This window comes from Diceros bicornis, chromosome 9 (assembly GCF_020826845.1).
Source record: "Diceros bicornis minor isolate mBicDic1 chromosome 9, mDicBic1.mat.cur, whole genome shotgun sequence".
NCBI classification, from domain to species: Eukaryota; Metazoa; Chordata; class Mammalia; order Perissodactyla; family Rhinocerotidae; genus Diceros; species Diceros bicornis.
In genome coordinates this window covers 5,742,425-5,762,797 of record NC_080748.1, presented here as the reverse complement: position 1 = coordinate 5,762,797, position 20,373 = coordinate 5,742,425, and the positions used below count along the sequence as shown (strand labels likewise).

Sequence of the window (20,373 nt, the reverse complement as noted above, 5' to 3'; positions counted from 1 at the left end):
GGCAGGGAGTGGGGGATGGGCAAAATGGGTGAAGGTGGTCAAAATAAAATAAGTCCTGGAGAAGTAATGTACAGCATGGTGACTGTAGTTAATAAGTATATTTGAAAGTTGCTAAGAGTTAGATCTTAAAAGATCTCATGACAAGAAAAATAAATTGTAACTATGTATGATGATGAATGTTAACTAGAATTATTGTGGTGATCATTTTGCCATATATACATATATTGAATCATTATGTTGTACACCTAAAACTAATATATTGTACATCAATTATATCTCAATTAAAACAAAAGAGTGATCAGGGTAGACCTCAGTAAGAAGGTAACATTTGAGCAAAGACTGGAAGGGAGTTAGTGGCTAGCTGAGAGAAGGACATTGCAGACAGAGGCAACATGTACACTTGAGACTAAAGACCAAAAGTGGGAGCACCCACGCCCTGTTTGAGTAACAGCAAGGAGGCTGGCGTGGCTGAGGAGTGAGGAAGAGGGAGACTAACGGCAAGTCCGGGGACGAAATGACAAAGGGCCTTGGAGGGTGTTGTGAGGACTGTGGAGTGGGGAGCAGAGGACTTGATCTGACTTGTCAGGGGTCACTCTGATTGCTGTGCTGAAACTGGACCAGAGAGGGGCAAGTGAGCACCACTTAGAAGGCTGTTACAATAGCAATAAAAGTAGTAGAAAAAATTGTCAGATCTAGTTTTGAGAAACTGCTAATCAGAAGATTTTTTTAAAAACTGAGTGGAAAAGTGTATTTCAAGTGTGCCTGAAATGTGCTTGAAGAGCTAAATGTTCTAGTCTGTTTTCTCTTCTGTGTTTTTTGAGAAAATGTCAATAACTTTTAGAGAGCAACAGCTTAGTGTTCCTTCAAAACATAAAAGATTTATAAAACTAGTATTCAGGATAATTTTGTATAAAAATTGGTTCGTTAATACATTGTCTCTATTTGTACAAGCTTTGCCGCAGGAAATCTACAGAGAGTTGTCCAAAGGTAAAATACATTATTGCCATGACGTTCTTGTCATCTCTTTTGTGACGTTTATACTGAATATGTAGACAGCCATTTGTCACTTATCAATAGGGATACATTCTCAGAAATGCATCGTTAGGCGATTTTGTCGTTGTGTGAACATCACAGAGTGTAGTTACACAAACCTAGATGGTATAGCCTACACACAGCTAGGCTGTATGGTACCAATCTTATGGGACCATCGTCGTATATGCAGTCCGTCAGTGACTGAAACTGACGCATGACTATAATACTCATTTGCTTCACAAGGTGAGGAGATAGAAGAATCACTTGATGTATTTAAAAGGTATTGTGGTTGCTCTGGGAGAGAAGTGAAAGAGAGAAATGTCAGAATTATCTAATGCTTCCTTTTAACCTCTAAACAGTGTTTAAATCAAGCAGGACCACCTCATGTTCTGTGAAATCTGTCACTTGCCTGTACGGTTTTATTTTAAGAGCTAACACTTAAAGGCTTCCTCCTTCTCCTATTAATAGATACTAATTTCTTCTAAGTTAGGACTTTGCTTCTGTTAAAATGAATATAGCCATAAGAAAGGGTAACAGAGAAGCTGTTTTCATTCACTAATACCTTGGGGTAAATTTATTTACCGGAAGTCACCAGTTACCAAAAAAGCTCTGCAGGAATGGAGCAAGGATCAAAAAAATAGGAAGCAGAGCAGCTGAGGGCAGCAGGTATTTGCAGTGGTGTTCCCAAAATAGAGGTTAGCGAGGTACAAACCTAAACTTACATGTATCACAATTAGTTTCTGTTTAGCAGCGTAAATAATTAAAGGAAGCAAATATTTTAACATACATAGGGAAAACTCTCATAAATCTTGGACATTGGGGAAAGCTTGAATACACAGGCATACCTCGGAGATGTTGCAGGTTTGGTTCTAGACCACCGGAGTAAAGCAAATATTGCAGTAAAGCAAGTCACAGGAGTTGTTTGGTCTCCAATGCATATAAAAGTTATATTTATACTATACTGTAGTCTGTTAAGTGTGCAACAGCATTATGTCTAAAAAAAAAAAAAGTACATACCTTGATTAAAAAAACGCTTTAGGGGCTGGCCCAGTGGTGTAGTAGTTAAGTTTGCACGCTCTGCTTCGATGGCCTGGGGTTCACAGGTTCAGATCCTGGGGGTGGACCGAGGCACTGCTTATCAAGCCATGCTGTGGCGGCGTCCCATATAAAGTAGAGGAAGATCAGCACGGATGTTAGCCCAGGGCCAGTCTTCCTCAGCAAAAAGAGGAGGATTGGTAGTGGATGTTAGCTCAGAACTAGTCTTCCTCACAAAAACAAAAACAAAAACAAAAACACTGTATTGCTAAAAGTTGCTACCCATCATCTGATCTTCAGCAAGTCATCATTTTTTTGCTAGTGGAGAGTCTTGTAAAAAACACAGTATCTGTGAAGTGCAGTAACATGACATATGTCTGTGAAGCAGAAAAGAAAAATGTTGGGTAAAAGTGTCCATCTTTTTCTTTTATTACTGAAAGTATTGCTAAAATTTTTAAATGTTTAAGAGGAATTTTTTAAATGACTCTTTCTGACATTTTTGGAAATATCACTTTTGGATATATTATCTAATTTATTTCATTACTCTTCATATCTGGCAAATTTTTTGGTGTATTCAACAATCTTTAGGAAGAACCAAATAATAAGAGGATATTTTAGAGGTTGACCACCCTCAAAATTAACTCTTCTTTTTTCTTTCCTCAGAATGAACTCTCAGATACACGTGCAAAATTCCACATACTTTTTCTTTTCTTTGTGTCTACAATGTTCTTCATCAGCGTCCTGTCACTTTTCAGCTACCACTGCTGGCTAGTTGGAAAAAATAGAACGACAATAGGTAAGTAGGTAAAAATAAATCATAATTACTTAGGAAAATGGCCACAAATCAAGATGAAATCTAGAGAAGGGCAGTAGTCAGATGATAAGGAAGTGTAAAATGATTCTGTGTTCAAGTTCACCGGCACTGAAGAGGAGCAGTGGGTGCCTATTAAATGAAAGGCCCCTCATTTTAAAGAGATGAGGACGTCAGATTGACTTTTACATATGTTTTCAGTAGCACATTGTATATGAAAGTAGACAATTAACCATATTTTATAAATTGTAATAAATAAAAGCTGTTTCCTACGTTTATACAGTGCTTTTCAAAAATCAAACTATGAAAGGAAAACAGTAGATTTGCATGTTAAAAGGAGGTTCATTCTCAGATTGTAAAAAAAATTTAAATCCTTAATGACAGCCTATCATTTAGCTGAAACACATGTTCTTTACTTTTTTCCCCACAATTGAATACTCAGTTGACTGGCCTGTGTTTCATGATTGAGGCTAAGGAATTATATTTTTGACATGGTTAATCATTTCCACTTTGTGTCACTTGACAGTGAAACTTATGTATTGTATCACTAATATCAGCATTTACATCCTTTTTTTGCTTATTTTTTAAAGTGAAAATATAGGGGAAGAATTCAGTGAGGTATTCAAATAATTGGACCTAAACAAGGGTGGTGTGACATTGCTCAGACTGAGCTATTGGCATGTAAGCAGCACCGCTGTGCTGTAATTGAAATGTTTAGGTATCGGCTAATGTACCAAGATACTAAATGGGGATTTGTTGCAGTGTTTGTAAGAAAGTTAAAGACTCATGTATGTGCTAGGACAATTAGAAGAGGAAAGATTTTAATATAGAAAGAGGAAAACATTTTAGGGAGACTTCTAGATGCTTCCATATTTGGATCATTTTAATCTTGAGTCGTACTGAGTCACGTAAGGTGTGACGGGCTTCCAGGGTAAGGGTTTCCGTGCCCTTCCTTCCCCAGCTCACTCTCCACTGTTGAACTGTCCTCCAGTTCCATCATGCTTTCATCCCTCTTCCGTGTAAACAAACTTTCTTATATCCATTGATTTGTCCTTTTAATCAGAGATGATGGAAGGCAGCCTACATGCAGAGTCTAGCCCTTAGATCTCCCACAACAGCTGAAAACTGAGAGATTTCACAGAGAAAAGTAGATTTCTTCTCTTCAGAGTTGATACATCTGGTACCAGTGGGCCCATTTTCCCATGTGGCATCATTCACTTGGAGCTAAGTGGTAGCTCACGGCTTCAGATGGGGCATGAACACTTCAATTTGCCGACCCCTGTAGGTATTTGAGAGATGAGTGCTTCCTGGGAAACCCATTGCTCTCTTTAAACAATTTTTTTCAAACTTTTTTGCCAGTGACTACTGGCAAAAGAAATGCATCATTTTATATCACAACCTAGTGCATGCACACATATTTATAAAGTTATATAAATAAAATAAGCAAAAATTTCACAAAACATCATTAATCTCTACTATGTGCAATGTACTCTTAATATTTTCTGTTCTAGTTCCTTAAAAAGCAGTGGTGGTTGCATGCCATTGAATGATTTGACAGCCTATCAAGGTGTTTTAACCCACACTTGGAAAAACCTTACCCTAACACACCACTGCCTTTACATCTTCACCTTCACCCCCTGGTCTTTGGCTAGTTCTCCATGGCTACTTCCAAATTTTTCTTCTTCTCTCCTTTGAAGGTATTTTATTCTATCCTTTGGGGTATCACCTCTACCCTTCTTCATAACTGTCACCTACCTACCTTGAGATCATTTCCCCACATTAAAGAGTTTCTGTATTCAGACTACTGCTATCATCCCAAACAGGCAAGCTAGTCCCTTTGATCCTGGTGGCCAGTCATTCCCGTAACCAAACATTGAACCTTTTAATCACTTGAACTGAAGAGCCCCTGAAATTTTCAACTTGAATTTTCCCTTCTCTTTTCCTTTCATCTCTCCCTTTTCTGGACTCTGATGTACTTCCTTTTTTAGATTACTGAGTCCTCCATTCTCCAACACTTTTCTCCCAAGTTTCTTTCCCTACTGGCTTTATTTCTCACCCTTTTCCACTCTAGATCCTCCAGTCAGTGACTTGAACTACTCTTGCAGGCATGATCGGGATTATTCCAGATACCCATTGTATCTCCCTGTACACTGGGGCTGTAGTGAGCTGCGGAAGGCTCTCTACCCACAGACGTGCTTACAACTACAGATTTGGTCTCAGACCTCACATAAACTTCAACTCTGTTTGGCAGTAATGGCGTGTGTTTGTGATCAGGTTCATCACCTTATTACCCACAACAGTTTTTCCGGATTTTCACCGTTCTCCCTAATTTCCTTACCCATTTTATGAGCCCTTCATGGAAAAATTATAAGTCGTCACAAGTAAATTCTTATCTTCCCACCTTTATAGCCTCACACAAACATTTCTACTTTCAAACCCGTCACTGTCACCATCCCTTTAACTTCTGAGGACAAGATGTCTTTTCTGGTGGTATCTAAGGTTAACCTTTAGAACTCTTCAGAGGCCATCCCCTTTCTTCTAGAATTTTCTTCCATCAATTTTTACTTTACTTTTCTGTGTCATCAACCTTTCCAAATCATTCTCTCCCTGGCTTGTTCTTAGCCTTAGCTTATAAAACATGTGAAATGCATTCTATTTTTAAATAAAGAAAAACAACTTTTTCTTGTGAAACTTATATCTTTCTCTAACCCTCACTCTACATCAGTTTACAACCAAGCTTGAAATAATGGTCTTTAATGACCATCTGCTTCCTCACCTGTTATTCATTGTTCAAGATCATGCTCAAGTATCACCTCCACGTTTCACCTCCCCCTACCCCACCCCAATACACACATATATGTCTGTCACATTGTCATTCTGCTAGACTTTGTTAGACTCTGGGTTCTTTGTAAGAATTTCATCTAATTAATCTTTGGACCCCAAACACCTGGTACTGTGCCATCAGGTGCATAGTAAGAAGTTCATAAATGATGAATGAAGTTGCAAGAGTTAGAATATCTTAAAAAAACACACACACATAAAAAAACAAAGTAAGATATACTGAACACACTTCAGTAGATTTTCAGTGATATTTGATGATTATTTTGACATTTTCATTTTATAAGGGTGAAGAAATATTCAGAGGTAATATTTTTTCCCAAATAAGTTTCAGAAATTTATCTTTTGTTACAAATATATTATTTATTTTAAATTATATTTATAGCTTTTGATATCAAAGATGTAAAGCAATAAAATTGGTACCTTCCATCCCTCCTATAATTTTTAAATAGATTAACTCTTTTTTTTCATATATACATATAACAGAATCATTCCGTGCACCCACATTTTCATATGGACCTGATGGAAATGGTTTCTCTCTTGGATACAGTAAAAATTGGAGACAAGTCTTTGGTGATGAAAAGAAATATTGGCTACTTCCAATATTTTCAAGGTAATTGATAAAACACAGGTCTCAGAAATTATGGAGTCTCTGTCTCTCTGGTTAAATGTTTTAAGATTTAGAGAAATCAGTATATAATGACATTCTTATGAGCCTTGAGAATGAAAATTCAGAATATCTTGATTATATGAAATATTTTTTATGTTTTTTTACTAGATAGGGCAAAGGAAAGTTTGGGCATATATTTGAGTAGAAAGTAGGGAAAAAAGATGATTTATAAAAAATAAGAATCACTCTTTTTCCTTTAAAATGAAAATAACTTGTTTGAAGTAGAGAATCATAAGAATTTTTAGTTATTAGCCATATCTTCAAAGATACCATCACAGATTATGTATTCTGTTGTGTCTTAAAGCAAAGAAAACCCAACACATAATGCAATTTTTACTTCAAATCTCAATGAGAATATATGCTGGAGATGATTCATAGTTTCTTTTTCTCCCAAATTCCCAGCCATTCTAGGCCATCTGTATACCAGAGTCATTATAGGAAGGGAAAAAATATTTGAAATTCAAGTGACATATTTGTAAGTGTGGAGTTTTTTCCTTAATTAACTATATTGCCTGTTTTTTTTCTGAAAATGACTTATTTTGCCTTCATTTTTTTTGTGAGGAAGATTAGCCCTGAGCTAACATGTGTTGCCAATCCTCCTCTTTTTACTGAGGAAGATTGGCCCTGGGCTAACATCTGTGCCCATCCTCCTCTACTTTACATGTGGGATGCCTGCCACAGCATGGCTTGATAAGCGGTGTGTAGGTCCGCACCCAGGATCCAAATCTGTGAACCCCGGACCACTGAAGTGGAGCATGTGAACTTAACCACTATGCCTCCAGGCCAGCCCCTGCCTTCATTTTTGAAAGACATTTTTGCTTGGTGTAGAATTCTAGATGTTGCTTCACTGTCTTCTGGCTTGCATTGTTTTCTGATGAGAAGTTTGTGGTCACTATTATCTTTTTTACTTTATATGTAGTGTGTCTTTTTTCTCTGGATGCTTTTAAGATTTTCTGTATATCACTAGTTTCATGCAATTTGATTATGATGTGTCTTGCTGTAGTTTTCTTCATGTTTCTTGCACTTAGGATTGATTGAGGTTTTTGGATTTTATAATGTTCATCAAACGTGGTAAATATTTTAACAGTTGTTTCTTGAAACATTTCTTCTGTCATTGCTCTCCCCTCATTACTACAGGGACTCCGGTTACGTGCATATTAGTCCACTTGAAGCTCTACCACAGCTCACTGATGCATTGTCCAGTTTTTGTTCTGCCTCTTTTCTGTTTCATTTGGATGGATCTATTGCTCTGTCTTCAAGTGCACCACTCTTCTGTGTACGTTATATGTTGTCTCCTGTGTTACAAGGTTTTTCCACTTTAACTGGTTGGAACACAGACTATGTTTTTTGAAGGTTATTTTCTCTAAACAGATTCTAAGATTGACAGGTTGGTTTTTCCTTTCTTTAAAGATGCTGTTCCCTTATCTTCTGACTTGTGTTGTTTGTGACAAGAAATCAGCCTCATTCTCATCTTTATCCCACTGTTTATAAATTACTAGGTCTCTTTTCCCCTCTGGCTACATTTAAGATTTTATCTTTATCACTGGTTTTAAGCAGTTTGATGATGATGTTCCTTGGTCTGGTTTTCTTTGTGTTTATCCTCTCTGAAGTTCATTAGCTGGCTTGGATTTGTGAATTTATAGTTTTCATCAAATGTGACTACTTTTCATCATATGTCTTCAATTGTTTTTTCTGCCTGCTCCCACTCTTCCTGTGCCCTCTAGCTTTTTGGCTACTCTTAAATATACATATGTTAAATTGCTTGATTGTGACCTACAGGTCATTGCTATTTCCTCCCCTCATCTTTTTTCTCTCTCTGCTTCAGTTTGGACAGTTTGTATTGCTATGTCTATAAGTTCACTGATCTTTCTTCTGTAATGTCTACTCTACTGTTAAGCTCATCCAGTGAAATTTTTATTTCAGATATTATATTTTTCAGCTCTAGAAGTTCAATTTGGTTCTTTTTTTATATCTTACATTTCTCTTTGCATTATATCCACTTCTTTCCCGTTAATTCACAGACATATTTATAATTGCTATTTTCAAGTCCTTGTTTCAAGTTTTCATGGTCATTTCTTTTTTTTTTTTTTTTTGGCTGAGGAAGATTCATCTTGAGCTAACACCTGTGCCAATCTTTGTCTATTTTCTATGTGGATCACTGCCACAGCATGGCTGATGAGTGGTGTAGGTCCATGCCTGGGATCCAAACCCAGGCTGCTGAAGTGGAGTGTGCCAAATTTAACCACTAGGCCACGTGGCCTGCCCTGATGATCATTTCTAATTCTTTTCTGTTGACTCTTTTTTTTTCTTAGAGTGGATCACATTTTTCTGCTACTTTTCATGCTAGTAATTTTTGATTACATGTTGGACATTTTGAATTCTGAGTATTTAAATATATTGTCTCCCTTTAAAGAATGTCGAATTTTGTTTTGATACCCAGTTAAGTTACTTGTGTTTTAGCTTGGTCCTTTTGAAGTTGTTTTAAGCTTTGTTAGGTTGGGTCTCAAGTAGCATTTTCTTTAAGGCAAGTTTAGCCTTCAACAAAGGTAGGAGCCTGCGGGGGTCTCTACCAAATTCGAGTGTCCAGTAAGATCTCTCCACTTTGGCTGGTCAGATTTGAATGCCTTCCATGCTCTGGGAGCTAGCTCTATGAATTGTTGAACTTACATGTCCCAGTTGTTCTTTTCCCACATTCATGTGTAGCTTAGTATTCATCAGAAGACATAAGTAAAACTCTGTGCAGAATTCTGTAGCCCGGGGCCAGCCGGTGGCATAGCAGTTAAGTTCGCACATTCTGCATCGGTGGCCCGAGGTTCACTGGTTTGGATCCTGGGTGCAGACCTACTCACCGCTTGTCAAGCCGTGCTGAGGCGGCATCCCACACAGAGCAACTAGAAGGACCTGCAACTAGGATATACAACTATGTACTGGGGCTTTGGGGAGAAAAAAGAAAAAGAAGAAGATTGGCAACAGATGTTAGCTCAGGGCTGATCTTCCTCAAAAAGAAAAAAATTTAACAAAAAAGAATTCTGTAGCCCTTTCTCTGCATATCTCCCTCTTCCTCAGCTGAATCCGATAGATTCAAGCCACCTCACCTGCTCAAAACTTCCAGGTCTGTCCCCTCACTTCAGTGAAACTACCTTGCTCTGCTTCTTTCCCCTCCTGGTGCTCAGGTCCTGGCAGAAAGCTGGGACCCACTTCATTGGTTTCTCTTCTTTCAGACACCACACTTCTGTGCTGCTTGTTTTGAAAACGGTTGTTGTCTATACTATACAGTTTTCTGGCTGTTTACAGCAGGAGGTGAAATTTACCAGTTAATCTATCTTGGCCGGAAGTGAAAGTCCCTCTTGTACACAATTTTGATGTTTCTAGAATGTGAAAGTAAGGCATATCTATACTTAGATTGTAAACTTCTTGAGGGCAGAGATTTTCTTCTCTTTTGTTCACTGCTATGTCCCTAACTCTTAAAATAGTACCCAGAATATCATAGGCGTTCTGTAAATATTTGCTTAATGAATGTTGTTGAATGAATAAATATGTGGAACTTACATCTTGAATTTCAGTTTGAGCCTTTATGATGTCTTAAATGATTGTGATGAGTAGGTCAATTACCCAAGTATTTGAATACCTATGTTTTAAGTATTATAATCTTAATAGGCATGGAAGATATTGTTTTGTTTGTTTTTATTTTTTATTTTTATTTTTTTGGTGAGGAAGATTGGCCCTGAGCTAACATCTGTGCCCATCTTCCTCTACTTTGTATGTGGGACACCACCACAGCATGGCTTGATGAGCAGTGTGTAGGTCCACACCTGGGATCCGAACCTGCGAACTGGGGAAGCCGAACACGGGAACTTAACCACTGTGCCACCAGGCCAGCCCCCTATTGTTTTTAAATATATGTAAATTATAAGAGAAAAAGGGTTATCTCTTTAATGGAGGCTAATAACCCTCTAAATTAGAAGTCTTAGGAATTATTCTCTGAAATGACAAGTTATGATAGTTTATACCATGCCTCTGAAAAATGAGTGTTAAATTTGACCACTTTGGTTTAAGTTAATATGATTTAAATTGTTACTGATATTTTCCATTATGCAGTTTGGGTGATGGTTGCAGTTTTCCAACTCGCCTTGTGGGGATGGATCCAGAACAAGCTTCTATTTCAAACCAAAATGAATATGCCAGAAGGTGTGCTTCTTGTCATTAAGTTTTTCAGTATACATTATAAAGCAGACTGTATATATATGTTATACATACATATCTTATAGATAAATACAGTAGTAATTTAGTAAGCCTGCATAGATAGGGAAAGAGAAATTCTATTAATTTTTTTTAACTGAGGGTTAATGTGTGTATATACCTAATATGCTTAGGATAATTATATTTTTTATCATCCAAACTAGAACACTTTTGAGAGTAAGAAAGAGCGTGCTTGCTATTAATAGTTAACCAGGATAATCACAGGTACCTGGAAATGTCTGGGCAAACTAGGAAACATGGCTACCCTCAATATGCTGCATCTTCCTAGAAACTAAGACATTCCTTCAAGATTTGATTATATTGGTTTATATCAGTTACATTTTTCACAGAAATTACTTATTGTACCATTCACCATTTTATTTTGATAAACAGATTTAAACTGCAGTGTGAAAATAATATTAATGAGGATTCAAAAATACAAGTATAAAATTTTTCCTCATTCATTCATCTTAGAGGATATTTTTTCAGTATTTGCCTGGCAAGCAAACTGATTCATAAATTTAGAGAAATAGTTCATTTTTAATGAAATTTTAAAGAAAGAAGAGATACTTCTGTCAAAGTGAAACAGTTGAAACATATTTACTACAGAAGTAAATTGTGGGAGAGGAGAGATTATAAATTCCAAGCCAGCATGTTAATGTCGGAAGAACATAGGCCTTAGAACCTAGAACCTGAGGCCTTAGGACCTAGAGCTCTCACAGTTCTTGTGGGTCTGAACAAGTCACTTAAACTTTCTGAGCCTCAGTTTCCAGCTCTGTGAGATGAGGGCTGTCTTCCTGCCTCCCAGTGATCGCGAAGGCTGAGGTAGTGTGCGTGAAGCCCCTGCCAGGCACTGTGTCTGGCCTGTAGTGGGACACAACAGGTGGTAGTTCCCTTTCCTCCTCTTTCGTTCCTCGTTCCCTCCCTCCCTGGATCCCTTAGCTAGAAAAATAAGTCTACGCTAAATCACTAAATCATTTTTTCCCCTTAGATCTAAACTGCAGAGGTAAAAAGCAGAAAACTTGGGAAATGACAGGTAATTTTTTTGTCCTGGCCACAGACATAGATCCTCACCTGTCCTTGTGCTACCTTATGGCTCTTAATTAACATATATTAAAGGTGTTTCAGACTGGCCTCGGAAGCTTTTTTCTTTTGTCTAATTGTTTTCATTGGCAGTATTGGAGTACAGGGTCTTGGGTCTGTACATTGGCCATTTAATGGGGGGTTGGGGGCATATTTTTCTTTTGAAGATAGAGTTTTTCCAGAGTGCTGAGATCTCATGAGTTGCCCTCACATATTTAAGAGAAGGAATACTAATTTGCTGCTTATTAATTAAGTATCCTTAAATTGAGCATTACACTATTTACTAAATTATTTGCTCCTCTTTTCAGTGTTGGCTCAAATCAACCCTTTCCTGTCAAACCACTTAGTGAATCAAAAAACCGATTATTGGACAGTGAATCTCAGTGGATAGAGAATGGATCTGAAGAAGGCATTGTCAGATCAGGTAACACTTGTCATCTGAAAACATTGCTTCATCTGGCTAAAATGAAAATCACCAGATTTAATAAATGTGGAAAACTCACAATAATGTAATATTTTAAAATACTGAAATATGTGAAATTTTTTAATAAAATCTCTTATATATGGGGTGTTAGTGTTTATTGGTAGCTTTTATGGAGAAGGGGGTTTAGTGAGGAAGTGAGATGGCAAGCTGTTGTGTTTTGTTCTGTTCACAGTTGGGGGTTTTTTGTTACCCAGCCACATATTTCTTTACCTCAGATGTAGAAATTCTTTTGGCATAATATTCTTTTTTTTTAAATAATTTTATTTATTTATTTATTTTTTTCCCCAAAACCCCAGTAGATAGTTGTATGTCATAGCTGCACATCCTTCTAGCTGCTGTATGTGGGACGCGGCCTCAGCATGGCCGGAGAAGCAGTGCGTAGGTGCGCACCCGGGATCCGAACCCAGGCCGCCAGCAGCGGAGCATGCACACTTAACCCCTAAGCCACGGGGCCGGCCCTGGCGTAATATTCTGAATAATACTTAAATGAGGTTATTCTTTAAGGTCCTAGCTTTTGCTTATTTGGAAATAATTTTTTTAGGGGCCGGCCCCGTGGCTTAGTGGTTAAGTGCACCCCGCTGCTACTGGCGGCCCGGGTTCGGATCCTGGGTGCGCACTGACACACACTTGTCCTGCCATGCTGAGGCGGGGTCCCACATACAGCAACTAGAAGGATGTGCAACTATGACATACAACTATCTACTGGGGCTTTGGGGAGAAAAAGGGAAAAAAAAAAGGAGGAGGATTGGCAATAGATGTTAGCTCCGGGCCGGTCTTCCTCAGCAAAAAGAGGAGGATTGGCATGGATGTTAGCTCAGAGCTGATCTTCCTCACAAAAAGTAATAATAATAATAATTTTTTTAAATGCATTGTACTCTTTGCTGCCTTAGTATAAAAAGTGTGCTGAATATATTTTAACCTGTTCTTGATGACTCTTAATCATTTCATGAATTTATGGATGCACTATAGAACAGCTGATAAGATAGAGGCCTGGGTTTATAATATAGTCTGGACGCTGACTAGCATTATAGCTTACAATATACCTGTGGTAGTTCTTAATAATAGTAATAACATTGTCATTATCTTCCTGTATGGTATAAAAATATTGTGGACATTCAGAACAATTTTTAGTAATTCTAGGAAATACCCTAAAAACTTGAAAACTTGCTGTCAGAATTTCTGATCTTTTTGACTGTCTTTTTGGCTTTTAGCAGCGTTGGTTATTCTCTTAGATTAGTATCATTAGGCCCCTTGTGTAAGATCAGGGGAAATTCGTTTTGTGGGCCTCTTAATTATTGCTGTTGAACAGCTTTAAAGCCAGTGGACATTTTCACAAAGATAACCGTAAAACCAGACTTCGAGCTCTTAGCACTGCTGTACTTCCTTCTGGGTTCTACAGGAAGACAAATTGTTGGCACCATAAGCCTGTTTAGTGCTTACATAAGAGTTGCTTTTACTGTAATCATCAATTTTACCATTTACCCAGAAACTCGATACTACTTTTTTTGTCATATCATATATAATTATGTGCTTACAGGGACAAATAACCATGTTACAGTGGCAATAGAAAATTGAGTACTACTTGTTCATAACTAACCAATTGAATAAGAGCAAGGTAAGACAGTATAAAGGTAATTTCCTTGAACAAATGCAGTTAATTTGCATATTTCATAATCTCCAAACAATTTGCAATTCAATTTTTTTAACTCTTTTAATTATGTCAGCAAAATTAGGTAGTTGAGAGATTAGAAGATAACATCTGCTTATGTCCTATTTTTCTTACCACTTCTAGCACAATCTTAGTAAATATTTATTGGTAGATTAATGAAGAAACTAATAAAAATTGTTTAGGATTGATATATAGACAACTAACCTTTTCAGTAAACAGTACCTTATTAATTAGTTTTAGAAAAAATGGTAACTTTTGTCCACTATTTAAGAAATTTGATCCAAAGAAGAGTAACTAAAATTAAAGGATGAAGAAAGACGTAAGAGGTTCTTTGATGTTATTTTCTTTGTAAAAGATACAGCAAAAGAGCAAGTACATTAATCATTATTTAATCTGTGTGCCCAGAGACAATAGCCAGAGGAATTAATTGTAATAGCAATAGAAGGCATTCCAGATAGTTAAGGATAAACAGTAGTATAAGCAGTGAGGGTCATGTCTAAGACTTCAGTTGAACGGCAGAGGATGAAGTGAGCTCTCTCTCCTGATGCTTAAAAGCAAAGACAGCTGTCTATGTTTAAGTCAGGAGCTAAGCTCAGTGGCTCAGTAGCATCTTGTGTAGCTATTTGATATTTGAAAACCTATTTATAGTGTTTATTGGTTACCTATTGCTACCTAACACGTTACCACAAACTTAGCGGTTTAGGACGACACACATTTATTATCTCAATTTCTCTGTGTCAAGAGCTAATTTTTTTCAATGGGTTCTCATCTGGGGTCTCGATTAGGGGAGCATCTGCTTCCTTGCTTGGTGTTTGTTAGCATTCAGTTCCTCACAAAGGACCTAGAGCCTGTGTCCCAAGTTATAGGCAGAGCCTGAGACGTAGACAGCATCAGAACACAGGCACTCAGGTGGGGCTCACGTCGGGCAGAGTGGACTGGACTCTGAGATGAGCAGCAGGAGCTGCATGTGGTCACGCCACTGAGAACTGTGGCTGTGGTATTGCAGTTGGTCCTCAGGCAGAGGTCCCCAGTCCTGGTTCTGCGTGCCTTCTTAATGGAGGTAGAGTGAGGGCTGATGCTCGTGCTTGCTGACGGTCCTCAGCTGACGGTCCTGTAACTGTTGCTGTGGGCACCTCCTCACATCCTATAGCAGTCTTAGAAAGGTGTGGATACAGTGTCTCCTCAGATTACATCCAAGTTACTAGTAAGGAGAACTGTAGGAGTCTACCTCTTAAAATGCTCTCTTGATTGCCTCAGAGGAAGGAAGTCAGTGATATCCCTTATTTACTGCTTATAAAAATCTTTATTATCATACTGTTAGTAGTATCAAAGTATTTCTTTCCTATCTTGTTATATATTAGGAGCTTTATACCTTAGCCCACAGAATTATTTAATAAATCGTATTTTTAGAAATATAAAATCAAGTTTTAACCAATAACTCAATTGTTTCTGGTTTTATAGGTTTGTAAAGACATCTTATGGACCAATATTCTCAGTTTTATTTGCAAGAATGATCAATGGAATGAAATAATTGAAGTATAACAGAAGATGTGTTTTTTTAAAAAGGAAGCCTTCGTACAGATCGTTAGACCCACAGAAGCACTACTCTAGAGCAGAAAGATGCCTTAATCTTGAATAAGCCCATTTGTGCAACATTGACCTACAGCTACAAGAGCGACTTAATTTTACTTTGGAAATAACACTATGAGATGCTATAATATGAGCTATCAAATCACACATTAACATGGTATATGTATTTTTTTGATACCTGAGTTACATTATTAGAGTTGTTTCTTAGTATCCGTATAAATTTTCACTCCAGAAACACAAGCTAAAAACTTAAGTGAAGTACATCTAGGGCAGTATGGTGGCTGAAAATGAATAATAATATCCAAATTACTGTTGCTTGTATTGTGTAAGGACAAGAAAATAACTGCTTTTTTTTAAATTGGGTGTTTGCTAATTTATAATTAGTTTTATACTTTTCAACATTTTTAATAAAGATTTCTTTATTGTTGGCTATAAAACAACACTCAGAAGGATTCAGATATCTGAATATAATCATTTAAAACATGGAGCACATTTGTATAATTCATTGAAGCTTAGTTCTGAGCATTAATACAACCATGTAGTAGTGTCTTGCCCAAGGCTGAAACGACTTGGCAGTTTAAGAACTTTTTTGTTTCTCTCTGCTTTCAAATTACTTTTTTGTTGAACTTTCATGGGTATTTATATGGGCAGGAAAACACAAAGGTACACGTGGTATAGAAATATTGGACACAGCAGGACTATGTGGAAGTTTCGGCTAGAAGAAAAGTATAAAGAGAAAGATAGGCAGGCTATTGTAAGCTGTTAAATATTTTCAGTCCTAAGGTATTTAGAATGCAACATGCTGTTGGGTTGACTTGCAAATTTCAATTTAGGTAATGACTAAAAATTACTTTGAAACTTTTTGTAGTAATCCTATAACAGCTTAAACAGTGACTTAAAATACAGTTTGAACTAGGATAAAACTGTTTAGCATAATACTGCTCTCAGCAAAGAAATTATAACCTGAGTAGTCATTTAAAACTTCTGGTCTCTGAGAGGTAGATTCCACTCTTAAATGCAAAATTTTAAATCTGACTTCCTAACAGCAACCCCTTTTTGCCTAGACACAACCACTTTTTCCTTTTGAAATCCAGTCTCAATGACAGGAATTGTTGCATTAATTCTAAAGAAGAATACAGTTAGATGTTACTTATAGTTACAATGTAGACATGTTACTCCTCATTTATACTGTTTAGTCAGATACACACACACAAACCAAAATGATTGATTGCTTCCAGTAGTGGGAAGAGATAATCTTAACCAGCATCAAGAGTTGTAGTTTCCCTATCTGTAAAATGGGATGGGGGGCCGTGTTATGAAGGAGTTGGGCTGGATAACCTCTAATGTTCTTTGATTTTTAATTTTGCAAAATAACCTTACTTTCCATTCATCCAACAAATATTTTTGGAGTACCTTCTGTACACCCAACAATATACTAGGGATAGCTCTGTAATTACCCAATGTAGCATAAATTTTATGGTCAGCTATTCTGGATTTACAATTTATTTACAATTACAATTTATAGGATTTGTCTAATTCCATTGGCTATACTAACATTAGATTTTAAAAGGAGGTAACATTTTTTCCCCTTTGAAGCAAAGGAATGAGTTATCTTTGAAAATATAATTTAGAATAGTATAATATGAATTCTTCTGCCTTTATTTCAACTCTGTAACCTTAATAATCTTGATTCCAGAAAACTTTTAAATATGAGAGTTAAGGGATATCAGTTACCAACCAAAAACATCATTTCAGTTTGGGAGTTTGCATATTATAAGGAAATAGTAAATGTTTCAACTCATTCGACTACTTGCAGAGATGTTCGCCTGGTACTTTTTGTATGTCCACATTTAGATCACAGGATTTGCATGCACCTGATTAACAACTGAGGAAACATAATTTTCCTCTTTAACCTATTGAGGCACGTTTGTGGGGTTGTAATCTTTCTCAGTTCTTTTAATTTCTGTTATTTAACATCATATTTAATAGCATAGTAAACACCTTTTCAGAAATTTTCAATTAAAGCCTTTCACTTTAGTTCTCTTTGGTTTAATTTATGGCCAACATTTTGCCACATTCTAGATAATATTTGGCTGAGTTTATTCATATATATTAATGACCATTCAACAAGGGCCTACAGGATGGGAATCAGGGAAAGGCTGCCTCTTTGGTATTTCAACTGGTATTGATCAGTGTGAGCAACTCTGGGGAGAAAAAGTCAAAATGAAGCCTTGTCAAAATTTATTAATGCTATCTTTGGTCCTTCAAACACTTGAACATTTGTGATGGTATTTAAGGAAAGTGAAGTTGAATTTCAGGTATTGCCACTGCCATTAAAAACAAATTGGACAGGAGACTTGGTTTTACCTGGGTACAAACTTACTTGAATATTCAAGACATCTGACCAGTACCACCATGCCAAACCGAAGAGCAGCTGCAGTGTAGTCATTATTAAACACGAACTGTTTGCAAAGTTTAGTTTCATCTTTACATATGGATGATTTTTAAGTCTTTTTACATATTTAGTGGTTAATTTAACTATAAAGTTAGTTTAAATCAAATATGCAATGTTTACTTGAATTTTATTTCTATTAGAAAGCGGATTTTAACTATGTTTACAGGATTGTTTAAAGGTTATCAGACATGTGAGTTTCCACTCAGTAATCTTTAAAGCAAATGTATATTAAGGGCTTCACGTTGGGATCTGCGTATTTGGGGCACTAAATAGACAGTGACTTACAAATATGCTTCACTTACATTTTGTTCTAGGACTAGCACTGCTATCAATGGAAAGTATTTTTAACTAATCTGTTATTAAGAAATTAATGATATTTTTGCATTGCAGCCAAAATAAATACCATATCTTAATAATCTGTAAGGTACAGGTAATATATAATACCTGAAATCCATGTGTTTCATATGATCTGAACTATATTTTCCAATTTAAATTAAAAATGCAACATAGATTCAGAAAGGTCCATATTTTTCTAATGACTTCACTTTATATTATTTTGTTGGGTTACATAAAAAAGCAAAGAATTGTATTTGTATTAAAAGCTTAAGAAAGTCAAGTTTACTATATTTGTACATGATTGCACATGATTCTGTGCCCCTTTCAAAGAAACGATGGACACTATTTTAAAGTGATCTTTAATATGCTTTTATATAAACAAATTTGAAATACAGTTTACTTTGGTTGTCTTTACTTATCAAGTACCATCAGTCTTGTATTTGTTTCTCATAAGTATAACTCTGGACCATGACTTAATGTTAACTCTTTGCTTTGTCTTTTGGATGGCCTAACCTACATTAACATGAACGCTGAACATTTTTAAGCTTTTTTTTCAAAAATCATAATAATAATTTACTTTATTAATAAATTTAAAAGTCCTGTATTTGAACAGTTTGTTGTTGTTGTTGTTGTTATAAAGTGGTATTTACCAAATGAGAGAATAACTTATTTTGCTCATCTTGAAAATCTGGTAAAAGAGTGTGTAGGGAAAGAGATTTGACTAATGATCTGGGGTGAACACATCTAAGGTATTATTTGGTGCAACAACATTGTAGTTTACCTAGGCCAGAGGTGTAGATTGCTTTATTCAAAAAGATTTTAACTTAGCTTTTACTGAACATAATTTAATTTTGAATTCAGAAGTCACTTTAAGATTGTAAGTGCCTTCAAAACAGTATAAAAGTTGTAAAATTGTGGTTGTCAAAATGCTGAATAATAAATTTTATCTTGTGTAGAATTCTTTTATGTTGTGTTCCAATTCCCTTACAGAGGGACAAAGTTTTGATATTTGAGTCTGCTGAATAAAACAAGAAGACTCTAAGATAGAGCTATGATACCCAGTTTTCAGACGAGTAAAATTTCAGAATATTTGCAGGAATCAGTAGAAGCCAGTAGAGATGAAGCAACTTTTTTTTTTTTGCTAATTCAGAGCACTGTTTTTGGAGTAGGGAGGAGGATTAACTACTAAGTGGCCAAAAGGCCATTTTGACACCCAAAGAGTAGAACTAATGACATCACATTGGCCAGAAAATGGCATCTCATTTCTCATAAGCTAGTCTTTCAGAACCACTGCAAAGGTGAGTGATGTTGGCCTCTTTTACCTGTTTTTACTCACTCATGTGCCCCAGAATCTAGAGGGATGAGAACTAACATTTAGTTTCTTCTGTGTAACGGGTTTTTATGGGTGTTTTAACAATCTTGTGAAGTTAACTTCTTTAATCTCTCCATATCAATGCCTTTCACCTGACCTCGATATAGAGGATTTTCAAGTGCTGTTTCTACTCCTTAATTCATCGTATGCTGTTCTTCAACCAAGAATGTCTCCCTGCCCGTTCTCCACATAAGATAATTCTTTTCATCCAAGATTTCCAACTCCAGTAGCATTCTTCCATCACACTACCCCATGGTCTCCAAACCAAGTTAACGTCTCTGTGCTGCCTGGAGTACTATAGTTCTATTACTAGGTTCATTTAGTCATATATTAGTTGTACATACTCTCAAGTCAACTCACTAGATTATAAATTCTTGACGACTCTTTTTTTGTACTTGCTACCCACAAAATGAACAATGAGGTTCAGAAAAGAATTGGAGTAATGAATTTCTTGTCCATTAGATTTGTTATCTGTTGTGTTGCCTAAGTTCTCAAATAAAAATGGGCACCAGGGCCTATAAAATCACGAACTTGAAAGATATTAGTCAATCTTTCACACATTTTAGTGAAAGTATAAATTTATGGTGTAGTATCTTTGGAGAGCAATTTGACAGTATCAGGTTTTCAAATGCCCATATTCTTTGACCTATCAAGTTCCACCTTTAGGAATTTTATAGATTTACTTATGCTTTATGAGCACTATATATAAGGATATTCATTGCAGTAATGTTTGAAGCAACAAAAGACTAGAAACAATAT

The 20,373-nt window shown here is 36.4% G+C and overlaps 1 protein-coding gene across 4 annotated transcripts in view; it reads left to right on the top strand.

Moving 5' to 3' along the window:
- Nucleotides 1-19,200, top strand: part of ZDHHC20 (zinc finger DHHC-type palmitoyltransferase 20) — a 70,729-nt gene extending 51,529 nt beyond the window's left edge. The window contains exons 8-13 of one of the 4 annotated variants that reach the window (XM_058547836.1): nucleotides 2,731-2,863; nucleotides 6,203-6,329; nucleotides 10,485-10,574; nucleotides 12,017-12,132; nucleotides 13,730-13,807; nucleotides 15,323-19,200. In XM_058547836.1, the coding sequence (XP_058403819.1) occupies nucleotides 2,731-2,863; nucleotides 6,203-6,329; nucleotides 10,485-10,574; nucleotides 12,017-12,132; nucleotides 13,730-13,767 (504 nt within the window). In that variant the 3' untranslated portion in view covers nucleotides 13,768-13,807; nucleotides 15,323-19,200. Of the gene's footprint in view, nucleotides 1-2,730; nucleotides 2,864-6,202; nucleotides 6,330-10,484; nucleotides 10,575-11,616; nucleotides 11,662-12,016; nucleotides 12,133-13,729; nucleotides 13,808-15,322 lie in introns of those variants that run through there. The other 3 variants (XM_058547838.1, XM_058547837.1, XM_058547839.1) reach the window with 3 other exon arrangements.
- The last annotated feature ends 1,173 nt before the right edge of the window (nucleotides 19,201-20,373 follow it).